This window comes from Lepeophtheirus salmonis, chromosome 1 (genome assembly GCF_016086655.4).
Source record: "Lepeophtheirus salmonis chromosome 1, UVic_Lsal_1.4, whole genome shotgun sequence".
NCBI lineage: Eukaryota > Metazoa > Arthropoda > Copepoda > Siphonostomatoida > Caligidae > Lepeophtheirus > Lepeophtheirus salmonis.
The window spans coordinates 39,082,184-39,100,878 of record NC_052131.2 but is presented as its reverse complement, the minus strand read 5'-3'; the positions used below and the strand labels follow the sequence as shown (position 1 = coordinate 39,100,878).

General features: G+C 32.6%; 1 protein-coding gene and 2 long non-coding RNA genes across 5 annotated transcripts; all 3 read left to right on the top strand.

The window, feature by feature from the left end:
• The first annotated feature begins 6,938 nt into the window (after positions 1-6,938).
• On the top strand, positions 6,939-12,281 carry LOC121128309 (uncharacterized). 3 transcript variants are annotated; one of them, XR_011783101.1, is made up of 4 exons: positions 6,939-8,810; positions 10,339-10,809; positions 10,905-11,509; positions 11,577-12,281. It is a non-coding gene; the product is annotated as an uncharacterized lncRNA (long non-coding RNA). The 3 variants fall into 3 exon arrangements; XR_011783102.1 differs by lacking the exon at positions 6,939-8,810 and having other exon boundaries at positions 9,640-10,507; positions 10,610-10,809; XR_011783100.1 differs by lacking the exon at positions 6,939-8,810 and having other exon boundaries at positions 9,639-10,809.
• A 2,455-nt stretch (positions 12,282-14,736) lies between these two features.
• On the top strand, positions 14,737-16,580 carry LOC121128316 (eukaryotic translation initiation factor 4E). The gene has a single exon (XM_040723904.2). The coding sequence runs from the start codon at positions 15,033-15,035 to the stop codon at positions 15,732-15,734; it is 702 nt and encodes a 233-aa protein (XP_040579838.1). The 5' UTR covers positions 14,737-15,032; the 3' UTR covers positions 15,735-16,580.
• Positions 16,581-16,845: 265 nt separating this feature from the next.
• On the top strand, positions 16,846-17,621 carry LOC121128391 (uncharacterized). Its single transcript, XR_011783103.1, has 3 exons — positions 16,846-17,134; positions 17,195-17,408; positions 17,463-17,621. It is a non-coding gene; the product is annotated as an uncharacterized lncRNA (long non-coding RNA).
• The last annotated feature ends 1,074 nt before the right edge of the window (positions 17,622-18,695 follow it).

The following is an 18,695-nucleotide window of genomic DNA, read 5'->3' as shown; positions in this document are numbered from 1 at the left end:
TTAAGGGATTGGTGTATTTGGCTGTGCTAACAGATATAATGATCGAAAATCAATAAAATATATTTTCAACATCTTTCATTTACTAGATAGAGGTCACATTTTTTTTTCTTTCTTTTTTGTAGCCAAAAATCTTGGTATGATATCTTGAACTTTGGACTTGGCTCAATGAATTTCTTGGGTACATTGTATAAGTTCGCCCGGAACTCAAACTTTCTCTTTCTTTCTCGAAATTGGAATACACGATAGCAGATAGTATAAAATCAATTATTGCAGCCTTTAAAAATAATGAAATAACTTTGAAAAAAAGAAATATTATTGAAGTAGGATGATAAAGATATCGACTCAATCTATCATAATTGCTCGAATAAGTTTTCACGCAAGATAAGAGAATCATTTGAGTTTGTAGTGTATATTTCTATTTATATATGTTTATATTAATTTTCTGGACCCGGAATTATTGGATTTGATGATATAGAAGTTCTTCTTCGTGATACCAATAACATTCATGCTGTAATTATAATGTAATGGTTCATTGCAGATACAAGAAAAAGTTGTAGTGCTTTACTTAATTGGATGTGATCTCCTGTGGCCTCGTCCCTCAGTCCACGAATAACCTCCTCCATATAATGTGACCTTCCATTTACTTTCATGATCCCCCAAAGTGCAAACTTTCTGAATATCTCGAGGAAGTATGACGTGCGGGAAACTTGTACAATGTATCCATGGCTCTTGATTAAAAGTTATACTTGCTCTACCTCTCTTCTTTTACCTCACTGCTGACTTCTAAGAATGGATTAACAACCCAGTTTGGTATTATTGGCTGTAAAAATCCTGATATCAATCAGACATTTTTCTATCAAACTCATCCAGGAAAGCACAATACAATTGAAGGTGATAATCTGAGATGTTATTTTCTATGTCCAATTCATAGCAGCTTGGAAACTGTTCAAGTTCATGGTGGGCTAAGTTTCGTTTCAATAACTTACACTTAGATAGAAGGTGGAGATAACAGATCTAACTTAGAAATGATTGGTATAATTTCCTTGCTTCCAACTGAAAATTGAATTGAATTGAATTTTGTGAATATATCTGACAATAAACAATGTCCTCCTTGATGTTTTTTAGATCATCACAAAGCCCAGTTTTAGAGTCGAAAAAAGAATAAAAAAATGGTAAGAAGTTTCCCTTTGATAGCCATGTAACTTCTGTGTGTAGGAATAAACTTTAAAACTGTTCATCATTATAAATTCCAAGCTGTCGAAACAGTCTTGAATTGAAGGAATGTGCCTGGATCTTCTTTACTGCTGTGATAATAGTATGAATTGATTTGTGAAGTTGACCACTAAGATATTTATCCTATTAGATGCTGCCTGTGGATTTCACAAATCACTGCAAGTACGCCAGGTACGTTTTTCAAAGAACTGATGAAGGAACGATGACGACCTATCATGGATGGTGCACTGCAAGAAAGTAGGCAAATGGTTTATTTTTCTCTTTTAAAAAATTATCAATAATATCAAATACTGACTTGCCTTCAGTATTTATTATATTATTTCTTACAATTATCATTTCTTGAACCAACTTTTCATTTTTGACAAAACAAACATAAGCAAGAAGCACATATTCATTTCCTAGTATAATGGACTCATGTAACTACAAACTAAATTATGTTGCAGCAAGAATACTACACAATTTATCTTCTATGTTTTGAGCCATTTAATCTATTGTTCTTGAACTGAGTTATTAGCGAGAGGTATAAACTTCATAGTTTGGCCTGGTGATATGTACATCTGTGTGTATAATCTTTCTTACTGCCAAATTGTGTAAGCCTTACCAGATCTAGCAATAAGCAAATATATGTTGAATAAAAGACACAAACCGTTAGCAAAACGTTTTGAACTGACTAAAACAATATTTCCAATATTTTTTTGTGCCTTGAACATTTCTCGAAGCAGCAGCCAAATAGGTTTTATGACTCTCATGGACTTTTTGGGTTAAATAGTTAAAGAAATAAAGTGCAAGCAATATATATGAGCCAGCCAGGAATAAATTGACTTTTGAGCACGGAAAGGAACGAACTTTTTAAATAAATTTAATTACAAATTATTATAATAATTAATTATCTATTATGAGTGAAACTACTACTATGGTGAAATGCTCAATTCTGCCGTCTACTGTGAACAACTTGATCGAAAAGAAGCTGCTAGCATTGGTGAATACAAGATGAATCAAGTTTCACACTAGGCCGTACACATCTTTGATGACGATACAGAGCCTCCGGGAACTCGAATATTAGAACCCTATAAAAATTGTTTGTTCGAGTTCTTTGCCAATAGGAACAGTGGCTTCTACTAAAAGGGCGTTATGAAGTTGGATTCTTCTCGGGAAAAAGTTATTGAACAGAACGGGGCATACTTGGCTTAAATCGGATGATTATAACACGTTTTATAAAGTATTAAAATAAAGTGAAAAATACTTTTCCCCCCTAACCTATTATTTGGCGAAAAGTTGAAAATATTAACATTAATCAATTTGAAACATTAAAGAATCGTGGTCACATTTTAAATTTTTAAGCTTAATAATTGTTTCATCGTAAAATGTGTTTCCCAGACCTGTGAGAGTATACTGATAAAATAAATGTTCAATACCTTCAAAAAACAATTTTTAATTTTGGGGTTTTTCAAAGAAGTCATTATTTAAATAGAATACCATTACAAGCTAGACAACCAAAAAAGAAAAATCATAGTCACGTCTCTGGTACCGCTAGAATTCAAATTGCTCTTTGTTAGATTTATGTCTGGTTATAGCCTATAGGCCTGTGTTTTATCGACCTAGTGGACTCAAGTTGCTTCCAAAAAAATTTAAAATCACTCGGGACAATTTGTGAATGCGCAACTCAAGAGGACTTAAGTCACCTTCATCAATTTATCATAAGTCCGACACAAGTTTTCTGACTTGAGTGAACACCTCTTTTACATAATTAAGTACCTATAATAGTTGGATTAAGCTCAAATAACATTAATATTTAGATAATTAGTTATTTAGAGTATCTTAATTACAAATATCAATATTTATTCAGTAAAAATTGTAAATGGCTTTTTGAAGGAGCGAGTTCTTGCAGATTAAAGATGTTACAGAACCGTGATGTAAAGTATAGCGAAATTCCTTCCCAGCCACTGGCAATCTGCAATGTTTGTATGAGATCCTTGACTTCTAGTTGTATGATTATTAAAAATTTTGTGTAAAGTCCATGTACATTTAGTTTATTTCTTCGTCTAAGCATCAGCAGGGCACGAGCCTACGCACATTTATTTTAACAGAATAGTTTCTCTCTTACTCTTATTATCTGTTTTCATAACCTAAGTATTATTATTATGAATGTTTAAAAAAAAAAAAAATTCTAATAAACTTCAAATAACACCCCAACATAAATTTATCAAAAAATTGTCTAGATGAGAAGTTCATATTTTGTTTTCTTCAAAAATTTCCAAAATCGAAGCTCGTGAAGAAAATTGCAAAAAAAGTTGGAAAAATAATATATTGAAATTGTAAAGATATATATGCAAACAAATTTATACAAACTTTATTTAATTTACAATTCAAACATTTCATTTAAAATTAATCTTTTTTAGTTTCTTTTTAGACCAATCCAACAATACCAGGAGATTATCCGGATTATACATACCAAATATGTATACAAAAAAATTACATATATTTACTCCACCAAAAAATATAATCAATTAAAGAATACTTATTGATTAACTTAAAACCACGTAAATTTGAACTACATGCTAAGATAAATGACGTGATAGGTAGTGTGTGTCATTCCTTATTAAGGATTGAAGAGTGCAATCCCATGTATTTCTGTCATTACACTCTGAATCTCTTCCTTGCAATTTATTGCAGATTGCACTTGTGTTCTTCCATTTACTGAGATGAGCAAGAAATAGTCCATGTCCAGTGTAGGTGTGAAGAAGTAGCTTCAGGCATTCAGATCAAAGTTGAACTGGTTTTGATCTTGGGTCTTTCATCATCACATGTGTGTGCTTCATGATCTGATTGTTTTTTAAACGACTACGCCACATTTTGTAAAAATAAGTCATCAAGTGGATTAATCAGAGCGGCTACTGCTGATTGAGAGTCCGTTGGAATCATAACTTTCTTCGATGTTTTTTGTTGTTTTAGAAGGTCTTATACCGATTTTTTTAAGGTGGAACCCATTGAATTTCTTGGAAATGCCCCTGAGCGTGGAGTTAAGTTCATGTCACCTGGTACTATACATAATGCCTGTCAAAAGTGATATATAGTCTCAAAGTTTGGATATTTAGATTAGAATTCAAATCTTGTTTTCATTGAAAGAGTATTTATCAAATCTTGGGGCAATACATCTCAGAAATATATTTTTTTAAATTTTAATTATTAAGAAATACATAGTTACTAATATAGAACTATTGTTTTAATGGCTTAAGAGACCCACAATTCAATGGAATTCAAAACTGATGGGTAATTTCACAAATAAGATTGTTAATGAAGAGCGGCTGGCTGTATCGATTGGTCCCATTTAAAATTCAGTCTAGACCGATTCTATAAATGGACTGTTGATGAATTCAGTTGTGTTTCAAAATTGTGAACATGGACTCATAATAACGTCATATAAAGATAAATATTTTACATTTACTCCAGGGTATCCACTCCATATTTAGTGTTATTATAGTAGGTAATTGATTCTGGTTTTCCTTTTTTACCTTTGCCTATTTTTATCGATCGATAAAGACTACTTATTATCGATATAGCTTTGTTCAGTCGAGACGTAGAGAATCGATTTCATCTAATCGAAGCTCTGAGGATAGTGGGGCCACTCGTCAAATGACGAATTCTTCCGTGTATGTTTTACCTGAGAAAAAGCCACTCTATAAACCTCATTCCTACCAATCTCAAGTGGCTAGAAAGATGGTAAAATCCCCATTTTATTTTGTGCATGTGTTTCTATTATTTATTTTGGGACAGAAGTGATATTAATTCCCATATTTAGAGCCAGTTGTAGTTTGAGCCTGGGCAAGAACCTCTAAAAATTTCTACGAACTCAGGCCTAATTCTGCTTAATGTACTTAGATTATAACATACCGGGTGCAGCGAAAAATCTTTAAACTTTCAATCTAGAACTTCATCAAGATGTATTTCAGCAGCCAGTTGTAATAAGCTAATATGATGTCTAGACTACCCTAATCATCGATGTGGCCACCCTTGGTAGCAATGATGGCTTCCAGGCGGCCACAGAAGGGTTTGCACCCTTACATTTGCATGTAGTCCTCAGACATGGCATCCCACTAATGGTTGACACTATCCTATAGGTTGTTGATATTTGGATGATGGACGGTGTAGCCCTAGCACTCAAAATGTACCCAAAAAGTGAAGTCCAATGAGTTTGGCATCTGGTAAGTAGGGAGGGGGGGGGCACATTTTCTTCCGCCAGAAAGGCAAGTTGTCCTTCAATCACTTCTGGGCCTTTTTGGACGTTTGTGCAAGCGCACCATACTGCTGGAATATTGCGTTCATCTACGGGTAGTTGATTTGTACCCATGATAACAACTTCCCCTCCGTTAGTTTCTTGTCAGCGTCCATTAGTGCGCGGACCGAAATTCGTTGGTCACGTTCAGATGGCTTTTCTCGGCTTCAAAGACACTTAGGAAGATCTAGCTTTCTTGTTTATTTTAAGCCTTTGACCGGACCAATTTTAACGCATTCCGAAAAACCTTGATTTGGATTAGATAAACGAAGTTTAAATAATTTTTATCTGCACTCGGTACATATTTGTGGTATTGTGTCAGTTCTCCTTTAAGAATGAAGACTAAAGTCCCATCCATTTCAGTCTCAGTCCGGTCCAGTTTAGTCCTGCATATTATCAGTTGTAAAAACTTATATGGTTCGGTCCTTGATGACATTAGTCGACATTATTTATCCTTTTTTCAATCAGTTCAAGTACAAACAGTCCTAAGGACTGGTCCTAAGACTTTACTAAATTAATAAGGACTGACACTAGACTAAATATACACATACGTAATTGTAAGTTCGATATATTTATGTAATTGTACAATGTACTTGGATAAATGCATTATTTAGCCTTTAAACATAAGCACCTAAAAAAATCAACTACTTCAAAGATCTTATTTAACATTGGTGGTTTATCTAACAATATTTAGTTAACATCCATATATTTCAAAGTTCAATTTATATTCTAGCACGTATATTTTGATTCAACACGAATTCTTACAATAAAAGTGTGTAAATATTTACATTTTTTGTGTGTCATGAAATAAGAATTTAATTAAACTTGTAAATGATAAAATACAAGTTGAGATGTTAAAAAGCGTGAGCGGACAATTGGGCGAAAACATTTTTGTCGAATGTAAATTTTGCCGAATGGCAATCTGCCCAACATATATTTCGCCGAATGATTATTTGGGACATTTGGCCGAAAAATAATATTCAATAAATATTATATTGACATATGGGATTGCATATTTTAATATAACTAAAAAAGATTGAATGATAAATTGCCCGATTTTTATAAACGTAAAGCTCAGTACAGTTGGAGCAATCTGGAATCTTGTTGGCAAGGAGGGTTCTAGAACACTTTCCCGAAAACCATATTGCCAACCTGACAATTTTTAGTAGCTCCAACACATTTCATATAAATGATTGATTCATTCGCATTGTCCATTGAATTTCAATCATTGATTGATTTATTGACTTCTTCTCTTCTTTAATTTTTTTTCTTTCTTTCTATGCGGTGGTTTTGCACCCTAACGAGTGCCTATTTCTAGTTATTTAGTGAATTTTGCCTTTTTTACACTTTGTCACTTTTCTTTTTGTTTTCCTTTCATTTTGCCTTTTTTACACTTTGTCACTTTTCTTTTTGTTTTCCTTTCATTTTTTCCTAATGTCCTTAACTGTATATCATTATAGTATGCTAGTCTAAGAATTTATACTGAATAATAGCACTGCAGATAAGTAGGTGCACCACCTTTTGAATGAACTTTGCATTGACTTTGACTTTGAAAACAAATTTGGAAGGTATTTTCTATAAAAAGACCCTATAGAAATAGATAAAAGTATTTGAGCAAATATTGACACAGTTTAGGAAAAGGCCCCAAAAAGGTTTGAATTTAAAAAAAAAGTTAATAAAACAGCATTACTTTCTATTAAAAATGTAATTCGATTAAAAATGCACAAAATTATTTATTAAGAAAAGCTAAATATTTTTGGGGAGAAAATTGAAAAGTTCATTTAATTTTTTTTAAAAGTCACCCCATATTTGAATCAAAAAAGAAAATGAGTCGAAAAATTTAAACTAAAATATTCACCGCCAACCGAAAAAAAAAATCCTAGCATTGGCCCTGAATAAGGTGAATTAATGATAGTAAAAACTAGAATGGACAATTCTAGTTTGATTTACATATTCAATGATATGTCTAACTGGATCCAGTCTCTCGTCAGAGAAAAACTTGTTAAATTAATTCAACTTCTAATATGCCCTAAACTTGAACTTTTTTATACCCAAAAAGGGGAGACAAATAGAAAATCGCTATTTATTCTATAGCTCGAACTTAATAAAGTTAAAGACCTAGCTATACTTACCAAAGCTATTAAAGCAAGGGTCTTTTTGCCAGTATTTCATATGATGAAACTATCCAGACTCTGTGAATCTCTATATTTATTAAGGACCATTTCAACATTCCACGTACATTTTGCGATATTTAAGTAACGGAGGATTTAAATTAAATGAACATTGCAATAATTTGATCAACAAATTATCTGATGATAACACCTCCGGCCTTAATTGATTCTTTACTAAAGCTGTTTTTCTTGTTGCAAGGGTGCTATTGGAAGACGTGGGATGTGATGCTAAGTAAGTAGTTACCACATACCCTGACACGTTAAAGGAAGATAAACCCTCTCCTGAATAAAACTTATAAGAAATTTTAAAAACCCCATGTGTAAGTCCTCTTAGTTAAGGAACAAATATCAGAAAAAAAATTATTAATTGCATTTGAATCGAAACCTTAATTTAATAAAGGCCCTTCTAAATCAACCATGCTATCAGAATCCCTAATTCTTCGAGGTTCTGAGTGTTTAGGCTCGAGAGAATTTTCCTCGCTTCCCCCAATCATAGTGACTCCCTTCATACCTCCTGCAACTGTGGGAACCATTTTGCCCCTGTTCATTAGGGAGTTATCAGAATTGGTGAGGAATAATTTTGTTTTTCCTATCTGCTTGTAACTCTCGGTAGCAGTAGAACAAGAAACTTGGAACAAGTTACCTTTCTTCTTCCACCTAATGGAGTATGCATCTAAAACCTCCGCTTGACCGTTTCTCATCGAAGATACAATATTTGACTTTGCATGGAAATATCTGGACAAGAAGAAATCCACCTCGGGTTGGAACAAACGGGAGGTTATTTGGTTGAATACTTCTTCCTTCAGTCAGAACTTTTATCATGTATAAAGAGACTCCCATGATAAAAAGTCGGCTTGTGTGTTCTCTGTTGAAAAGAATCCAGACAGAATCCTCCTCCTGGATTGATGTTTTAAGGGGTTCTTTGAAGGAAGAGACTAAAAGTATCTTTCTAGCGTTCCTAATGAGTTTTCCATTCCTTTTCGGACCGTGTAAAAAACATACCCTTCCACAAAAGTGAAGGGTTCCATGAAGGAAACATGGAAATTCACCCATTCCTTTAATCTCATGGCTATGACTTCGAAAAAAATTGGTTTCCTTCCTCGATTACTGCTTAGTCCAAAAGATTGGCAGAGGTAAGGATCGCATTTAATTTTCTAGAAAAATGTCACTTATCTCCTCATAGGCCCCCATAATGGGTCTAGAAGACAATCTGAAATTCATGTGTATGTCAGTTAGAGTGATAATTGTGGCACTACATCCATGCGCTTAATTGCAGATTTGCCATCGGAATAGCCTGTCGTGAATCAACAGACTCCGTTAATTTATAAAATTCATTCATGAAGGATTAAAATTTTGCGTTAGATTTTGAGTGGTCACCCCATGCATGGCCAACGTCTCCACTGAATAACATAGGGAGTCGCTAATACAGCAGGTATAGAAGGACGATAGCTTGTCCTGTGTCGTTATTTCTTCAGATTTTTCCCTGTTGTTTATTAAATTTTACTATTATCTATTTATATTTATACACTTTGACTCTTGGAGGGTAGAAACAGAAAGAGGATGATGTAAGAGAAGGAACACATGCAGAGGGGTGAGATTCAGGGTGACCAAATTCTTATTATAAAGTTTTGGTGTCTATTTCTAAAATAGCTAGGGCAGAACGGAATTACAAATGTATAGCCACGCCATGACATAAAATGGTTATTATTGTAAAATAACCTGTACAATGGACATAAAAAAAATTACAATATTTAGGTTTATTGATGTAGGTCTTTCAAACTTTACTATTACATAGTTTCCAGACAAAATCATCTAGAAAAGCTTTAAAAGAATACTTATAATTTCTCAAATCAAATAGATCAGAAATAATCTTCTATAATAATCCAAAACATTATATCCCTAAACTTTTCTCCAAATCTCTTTAAAAAAATAATATTGAATTGTTGTTTTATTAATTATATTAATTCAATTATCAAGATATTGTAAGGATCCTTAAGGTTGGATGTGATGGATATATTTTATAAATATCATGTACAATTTTAATTGTCCATAAAATACAGAGCCTATACAAATCGATTTTTAGGTTGTGTCCGCTTTCGATCATATTTCAAAAGTGTCATATGATCCAAAGTTGTATATCGCATTTTACTGTATTTCCAAATATTGTACTTTCCCGGAGTGTTTTTCTAGAATAACTTTTTATGAAAACACATATTCATAACGATGATAAAAATAAACACTCCTTACAACTATCTACATTTGGGATAATTGCAATGCATATATTAGTGTAAAACGTGTTATATAAATGTTTAGATTTCATCTAGTTTCATCCAATGAAAATTACATAACATTTTAATTAATGGCTAAAGTAGTAAATAATGAGAGGGATTTAATTACTAAGGTTACAACATAAATTGACAATATAAGTATAGTGATTTAATTGATTTTATATTTATATCCTATTATATTATTTTATTCCCATAGTTGATGTTAATGTGATAAATAATAATTTATGTCACAGATGAAATCATGCGATGAAATAAGTTGTCCATTTTTACATGTTAAAGTAAAATAAATATGATTTAATGCAGGCTTGTAAGCGTTCTGATACATTGACGTTCCGTTCAGTGTTCCATTCAATTTTTTTCTTTTTTCGTTTAGCGTGCACCGTTCAGCCATTATTTTGTTCCGTTCCGCGTTCCTATTATTATGTAGTATCGGGCATGTACAGTATCAAGGACTCCTGTAAGCAGGACCGGGCACGTGCAAACATGAATTGAAATACGCGTGCAACATGAGGGTATCGAAAATAAACAATGCAACGTTTTTGGTAAGATAATAAGTTATAACTAATAACTATTAGTTACTTTGTGGACGCCATCTTTATTGTGTTTTGTAATTCCGATCATGCCCACTAAATGTTGTGCTCCAGGGTGTAGAACAGGCTATGACAACGAGCCACAACAGTCTGGTGTTATGATCCATCTGTGACCAAATTAAGAGAGAATCCCGGACTTGATATCCCCTGGGTGAGAGCCATTCCAAGAGAAACAGATCTGAGGAAGACAGATAAGGTGCAATCCAAAAGTACAAAGCTGTGTTCCATGCATTTCAACGACCTTGATTTAATCTGTGAGTCTAAAAGAAGTCAGACCCTTGGCAAGACTCTAAAGAAGACATAAGACTCACTTTTGATGTGTATGCTTGTAACTGTCCTTCTTTTACAGGTACCTCAAACCAGATGTAGAACCATCCCTATGGCCAAACTCCCCCAACTACCTCTCAACTCCTACAGCGTCATCAAGGCCAACTCCAGCTGCGAACACGTCACGTAGGGCTCAACAGTTCAATGACCTAAAAGAGCATCTAGAACTTGAACTCTTGAATGAGGAGTCTGTCCTCTCTTTGGAATAACTTGCAGACAAATTGGCTAAGGTACACTCCCATCAGACTTCATCCTCATCACAAAACCAAGTGTTGCCCTTTTGAAGCTATCCCATGATGAAAAATTGTGCCCCCAAGTAGTAGCCAACATCTATTGTGATATGTCATTCAAAATAAATCACTCTGCTGTGTTGTTTGACAAAAAGGCAGTGGCACACATCACCTCAATAAGCAAAGTCAACACTGTGATTCAAGCCATCAATTTTGCTTTTCTTTCTGGAAGCAAAAGAAGAATTGAATCCAAGAGAGACCTGGGAAGACATTCTCAACAAGTCAGTGAAGTTTCTCAATACCTCAGAGTTTGAACCTACACAAGCTTCAAAGCATATTCTGAGTCTTGTCAAATTCTGAGGTAAATAAGATATTTGTTAATAGTAAGCTTATTTATGTAGGTATTACTTATTTTTACAATATAATAATAGCATTACAATATTTTACTTTTTTTAAATTTTCAGGTATCACTATTTAAGAAATTAAGCTCTGCTGATGAAGACCTGGTAAAGCTGAGCTCATTTTGACTAACTGGCAACCAGATTACCTCCAGAAACTAGCTTCGAAGGGAGAGAGTAATGCTTTCTACATTGTTGCCGGGTATATTGGTTTTTGTTTGAAGAAGAACTGTACATCATACCAAGAGTTAATGGTCATCAGAGACACACCTCCGGACTCAATAACCTTCGATAGCCCAACCAATCAGCATGTAGACCTGAAAGAGTTCCATGTTCTCTTAAATCACAGCTACTCCTGAAGAGAAAGGCAGTTTACTTGGCACCCCAAATTCTAGAGCTTCATTTGTTGCCACATTCATTGATAGAATGCAGGACAGTTTAAACTCTGACATTATCGTCGTTGTGGGAGTAAAGTGCGAGGAAGGATACTCCTGGTCAGCTTTTCTTCAAAGAATTTCATTTGCTTTGTTTAATGTAATGCGTAAAAATTTAAGTGCTAAACTGAATGATGATATCCGATTTTTAACAAAAAAAGAGAATGGCTGCTAAGAATTTAGAAGCTAATAGAAAAAAAGCTAAATGTTAATCAAAACCTTATGACTAATAGACTTGGACCAACTTTGTACTTTTTGGTAGTGCTTTTTCTTTTTTTATATGTTTTTAGTGCTTATTTTGATAGAAGGACTAATAAAATACCACTTCTATTAGAAACATATAGCCTCATTTTTATTATTTTGATGATTTTCCCGTGCAAAAGACTTTTAAAATCTCTTTATTTTGTATCAAAACACATTAAGAGAGACATTCCATATAGAATAAAAAAGGACCCATATTGTAAACGCGTGAGTGCGATGTCTTGTCCTGCTTACAGGAGTCCTTCACAGTATACACACATACACTAGCACGCTCTTTAAATGAAGCTGTACAGTTTTTGAGCCATGAAAAAGTCGGATACTCCAAATTAAATTGCGAAATTAAATGTAGACAAACGAGAACACTTTCATGTATGGCTGTAGCGCCAAGGCTTTTTTTTTTGTATAAAATGTCTTAGGGAATCATAAAAAAATTAATCAAACCCAAGTTCAAAACACTAATAGCCGAATAAAAGTTACAATATTTTATTTTAGAATAGCTATGTCTCTTGTGACTCAATCATATCTATCTTCTCTTAATCTCATATGTAAATATAAATGAATTAATTCATAATTAATTATTAAAATCTATTATATTTAACTTATGACGAACTCTTAATAATACTGAGTCATTGTAATACAATTACATATTTGTAGCACGTCAACCCACAAGGAAGCTAGAATAATTTTTCTCAAAATTCTTCATGGAATAAATTTTCCACCAAATTATAGTTCATTTCAACCAACAAATAATTATGATTTATCCTTTGGAGGCACCGTCAATTGTACTTAAAGTAGCCAAACTTTACCCTCATACTTTATAGAATTATATTTTTAAGACAATATTGGGCCAAATTGAGTCAAGTAGACAAAACGGAGTTTTTAAACTACAGGTTACACTCTTGGGTATTTCAATTCATCCCATAAATTTAAATTCAATCCCTATAATTGACCGTAATTTCTCATTGAAATATTGTCTGTCATTTTATAAATATAAATGATTGCACCTATACATAAATATGATTCATGCATTTTTCATAAAAATAAATAGTTTTTTAGAACTAAACCCCAACATGTTGTCAAAATTGAAAAAATACATCTCAGCCAAAATTAGTAGAAATACTATTAGATACCCTTGATTGCAGATAGTAACGTTAAACATAATAATAAATATCTAACTCAAATATCCACTGAATGTGAAGTACTTTTAATCCCTACGAAAAATTATAGGAAAAAATAGAATACAAAGAGCGTGAGAATTTGTTTCATTGAGTACAAAATAAATTCAATTATTACTGCGTAAAAGGGATATAAATAATTATTATGTACTTTTAGTTTTTTAAAGTCGTTAATTTACATTTATATGAATATTAATATCAGGGGCGTCTGTAGAGGTGAAGTCTTTAGGTCCCTGACCAGTACACCCCTTCCAAAATTACTATGACCTATTGTAACAGAAGGCTAAAATCTCATTTTTAGCGTTAAGCATTCATCGTTCCAAAAAAAAATCCGTTCCTTTCAGCGTTTCGTTCATTGAACGCCGTTCAATTTAGCATTCTGTTCACATGCCTGATTTAATGTTTAAATTTTTGAAGAGCGGACACATCCAATTTTCAGAATAACAAAGGTTGAGTGATTTTTAAATTATTTCATTGAGCGAAAATAATATGTAGTAACTCAACATTAATAAACGTAAGAAATATTATATTCAATTATGATTTATGTACTACATAGTCCTCCCATCTGACCTACAAGTTATCATAAAAAATATACCCTACAACAAAATTGATATATTTTTGCCTCCTAAATTTTCTGATGGGCTTGATTCAAGTTTGTCGGTTCCCTATAATATGCAAATATATAAAAATAACTTGGTATTATAGCTTCCACTGAACCTTCGACTATATAGTTATTGAAGTTTATTTTTATATTTATAATGATAAATGAGTATAAGTATAAATTATGGTATAAAAGTATGGACAATTGGCTTTAGTTGATAGATAACTAATAATAAGTAATTAGTATAAATTGCTTCAGACTCCGTAGACATCGCATAATTCTGGGACTATAGTCCCAGCATAAGTTCACGTCAACTGTTCTCCTACTCCTCACCCACCCCCTACTTTATAATGCACATAATAGTACATTAATATTATACATACGAGTATATACATATTATGTGTAAATAATATATATACTTGAAAATTAAGAAAAACACAAAATATATAATAGGTCAAGGAGTAGTCTTAGATAAGGTCATGGATTACTTTGATGTTAAGAAAACAATGAATAGGTATAAATATAAAAAATATATCATAAAGCCTCCAACAACAGCTGACGTGAGCTTACGCGACAAGTGGGCCCTCAAGTGAAACTTTGTCACTATATATTCTTTAGTAGTTCTACAAAATGTAGCTAATTGTATTGAATAGCTAGGTAGCGGTGTTATAAAATTCGACAGCTGATACTTTTTGCCACATTTATATATATGAGAAATGAATTGTCGTAGCACGTATTACAGTATTATATTCAGAATAAGTAGCTGGGTGGCGCGCCTTGATGGCGCTACTGCACTGGGAAACTACTGAGAAAGTAAAGAAGAAGAATTGTACCTCCCTTTATGGGTAGATGAAGAAATTTGAAAGAAAGAGAGACAAAAACTAAAAGAGAGAGGAAGTGTACGTGTGTGAAAAGATCGGTAAGAGTAGGAAGAGGCTAAAAAAGGAGTGAGAGAGAGATAGCTATAAAAAGAGGAAGAAACGCGTAGGATTCTGAAGGATTTTCATGCTTTACACTCTTTAGAAACGATTTGAGTGTTGAGATCGTGAAAATGTCTGAAGGGAGTGAGAGTACGACTGTGGATCCACCCAAGAAAGGGGAGACACCAATCGCAAAGGAGGAACCAACGACAAAGAATGGCGAAGCCACGGAAAGCGAGAAGGCTGCGTCTGAAGTTGCCCTTTCCGAGCCCGAACCCGTCCTAAAACATCCATTGCAACACGCTTGGACAATGTGGTTCTTTAAAAACAATCGAGCCAAGGAATGGAAAGTGAACCAAAAGCCCATTATCACGTTTAAAACAGTGGAGGATTTCTGGGCCCTCTACAATCACATCGAGGTTTCATCGAAAATCGAGCATGGATGCGATTACAGTTTGTTCAAAGAAGGGATTTGGCCCATGTGGGAAGATGAGGCCAACAGTGGAGGAGGTAGATGGCTCATCACCTTGGAAAAGAAGCAGAGGCACACCTTTCTCGACGATTTCTGGTTAGAGGTCATGCTCTGTCTCATAGGAGAATCCTTCGACGAGTACAGTGAGATTATCAACGGAGCAGTTGTCTCAGTCAGACCCAGACATGATAAAATCGCAATTTGGTTAGGGGATGCCTCAAAAGGAAACATGATTGTCACCATTGGAAAAAAAGTCAAAGAAAGACTTGGCATCGAAAAACAAACCACGCTAGGGTTTGAAGCTCACGACGATACTATGAAGAAGTCAGGATCTGTCGCTAAACTAAGATATACTGTGTAGTTAGTGACTCTTGAACTTTTTTTATTCAGCACCATCATCAATAATACATCGTGTACTCCTGTGCTTACTGAATCTGTTTTAACGTTCCATTTAAAAAATGGTTTATGATTTATTTGCGATAACGTAATGCTTTATTTTTCATCAAATATATGTACATTCATAGTAGCATACATTCTATGAAGTGATTTAAAAATCCTGAACTTTGTTTCATTACACGGTTACGTCTTTTTGTTTCTTATAGTAATTGAATATTGCGAGACATTTTTTTACTCCAGTTTATGTATTATAATGTATGTATTCTATAATTTTATATAAAGGAAAGAACCATTTTAACATTTTTTTTATTACTAAGAACAATTATTATTCTCTAGAGCTTGGCGCACATTTTGTCATTTGCGCATTCTATTATATATTATATAAAGTGCCTTAAGTTTAAAAAAAAAATCTTTTTTTTCCTATTTGCTATTACAACAATAATGATTTTCTACCACTTTCAAGAATATTGATTCTTAATACTATGTTATTTCTTATAATTCATGCATACTTATTTTTACACAATTAAACGAAATGAACATTTTTTTGTTCTCCTATTGGTGTTAGAATATATTGTATTAACGATAAGTCCCCTTTTTTTCCTGATAGCGTTGTTTTAACGTTTGGATTGTCAATTCTGTTATTTTGGTTATTTCCTTTTGATACGTTTCTTAGCTATAATTAAAACTGACGTAGTGAGATTGCATTTTTTTAGTAGAGTTTCTATACACGACCAGGATTCTTGCATTCGTAAATTCTATGAATATATATATATTAGTAGAATATAAAATAATATATTTCATTTTCTTCTCATTTTTGAATTGCTTATTTTTGTGTTTTTATTTCGTAGTATTTTGTCTACAGCTTCCTCATTCTATTGAAACTTCAATCATTATACCAACATCCTCAAAAATTTTAGCTATTTTGAATAAGCTAATAAGTCCATTTTTATTCGGTCCAGTCCATTGGACTGCCAGTACTAAAAGTAGAAGTTATTAAAATTATTATTTCTTCTCTTCTATTATAGAAGAAATAAAGTTGAGTAGGCCATCAAGTTTTAAAAGAGAAACTGGAGTCTTCAGTCCTAAACAAGGATCAACACAACACTACAGATAACCTAAGGTTGCGTGGCAGATGTTAAAAAAGGTTTTTTCTCATTATACTTTAAAAAAATAAGGATAAACATTCCAATATGTTGGTCTACCGTGGCACACCTACTGCTAAAAACACAGAAGTTCGGCCTATTTAGTTGGTTTCTAGAAGAAGTCAATTTTACCCCGTTTAGTCCTTATTTGAATGTTGTGAACTACTCCATGCGGTTTATTTTTGAAAGGACGATTCCCATCCGAAATTTGGAAGACTTGAAGGTCAAATTTGTTACTGCTTATTTTAATTTTGTGTTATTCATTCAAATAATTTCCAAGCAGATTTCAAGATGTTCGGAATGCCAAATGTATCCATTTTGAATGAAATGTTGTTTGAATGTACTGTTTAAATTCATGTCTAAGCGTTAAGTTTTATGCTAATTAATCGAAACATTAATTACATTATTAAACTAAAATACATTTTTAACGGAGCTTTCCTCGGATTCTTTAATTTGAGATTGCATTTGTTGAATTGAATATACAATCATACGCATACGTTAGTTTAAAATCACCTCTGAAATGCAATAAATACTTATTTTTTCTTTTACAGAAGGGAAAAAGATACCCGGTATGAATCGTTCAAAATCATTTGGAAATATTAAGACAAGGGATTGAAATTCATTTGGTGTCCATGAGTTTGAATTGGCTGGGGGAAAACCCTGATATGGATCCTATTGGAAATATATGATATACCTAAGCAATAATAATAAAAAAGAAAATAAAGTTGAAAAAGCTTGAATTTCCCATTTATTTCATTTCCAATACACATCAATTCAGTATGCACATGACTTTTTTTTATTTGTCATTATATTAACAATTATTCTGAGTGCTATGATTTGTATCTATTTTATTGGATGGCTTAGGATCAATTTGTCAGTTTCATTATATGTATTGATGAAGGATTTAGCAATTAACTAAGACTAACACCTTTTATAGAGTTGTCTGCAGATGATCAGTCAAAAAATAAGAATAAAAATTTTTTCGAATTAATCTTGAACCTGTATGCTTATAATATACTAAATTAATCGAATAATTAAAATATTATTTATCTTATTTTTCCATTTTTTTAAAAAAATATTTCAAATTAAAATTAGTTCATTTGCAGTTGCATACCTCGAATAAAAAATAGAATCACACTTTTTTGATAATCAAGTTTTTAAACCAATAATTACTTAACTTAATTACTCCGCTGCATAATTTGATGGAATGACTATTTTTTTTTTTTTTTTTTAATTCCCCTGTTTTTTCTTTATTATTATTATTTTTTTTTTTACAGAACGATAAGTGGACGTGACGTGTTTCTGGGCCAATTTAAACGTTCCATGTTCCTCTTTCTTACTTCTTATAAGAATATTAGATTGAATTTAATAGCCAAATCATATCATTTATTACTTAGATTTGTGTTTTTATATCATATCGTAGTTCTGAAGCAAAAGTGTAACAATGCGTAATATTCTTGTTTAGAAACGATATGGGCGATTGAAGTTATCAAAATCAAAAAATATGAATATTCATAACTATGTCGATTTTTTGTAAATTAGATTTTATAAGAAATATTTAATAATATTTCATTAAAGTACATATTATTTGTTAGGGTGAGATAATTACTATAATTGTTTAGGCTGAAAATTTAATTATTGAAAAGAGGACTTGTTAAGGGGGGCTCACTGAAGTCCTTACACACTCATTAAGCACGCATAATTTCTCCCTTTATTATTATTATTTTCACATTTTATTTCATAAATTATTTATGAATTATTTATTCATAAAATTAAAAAAGTTA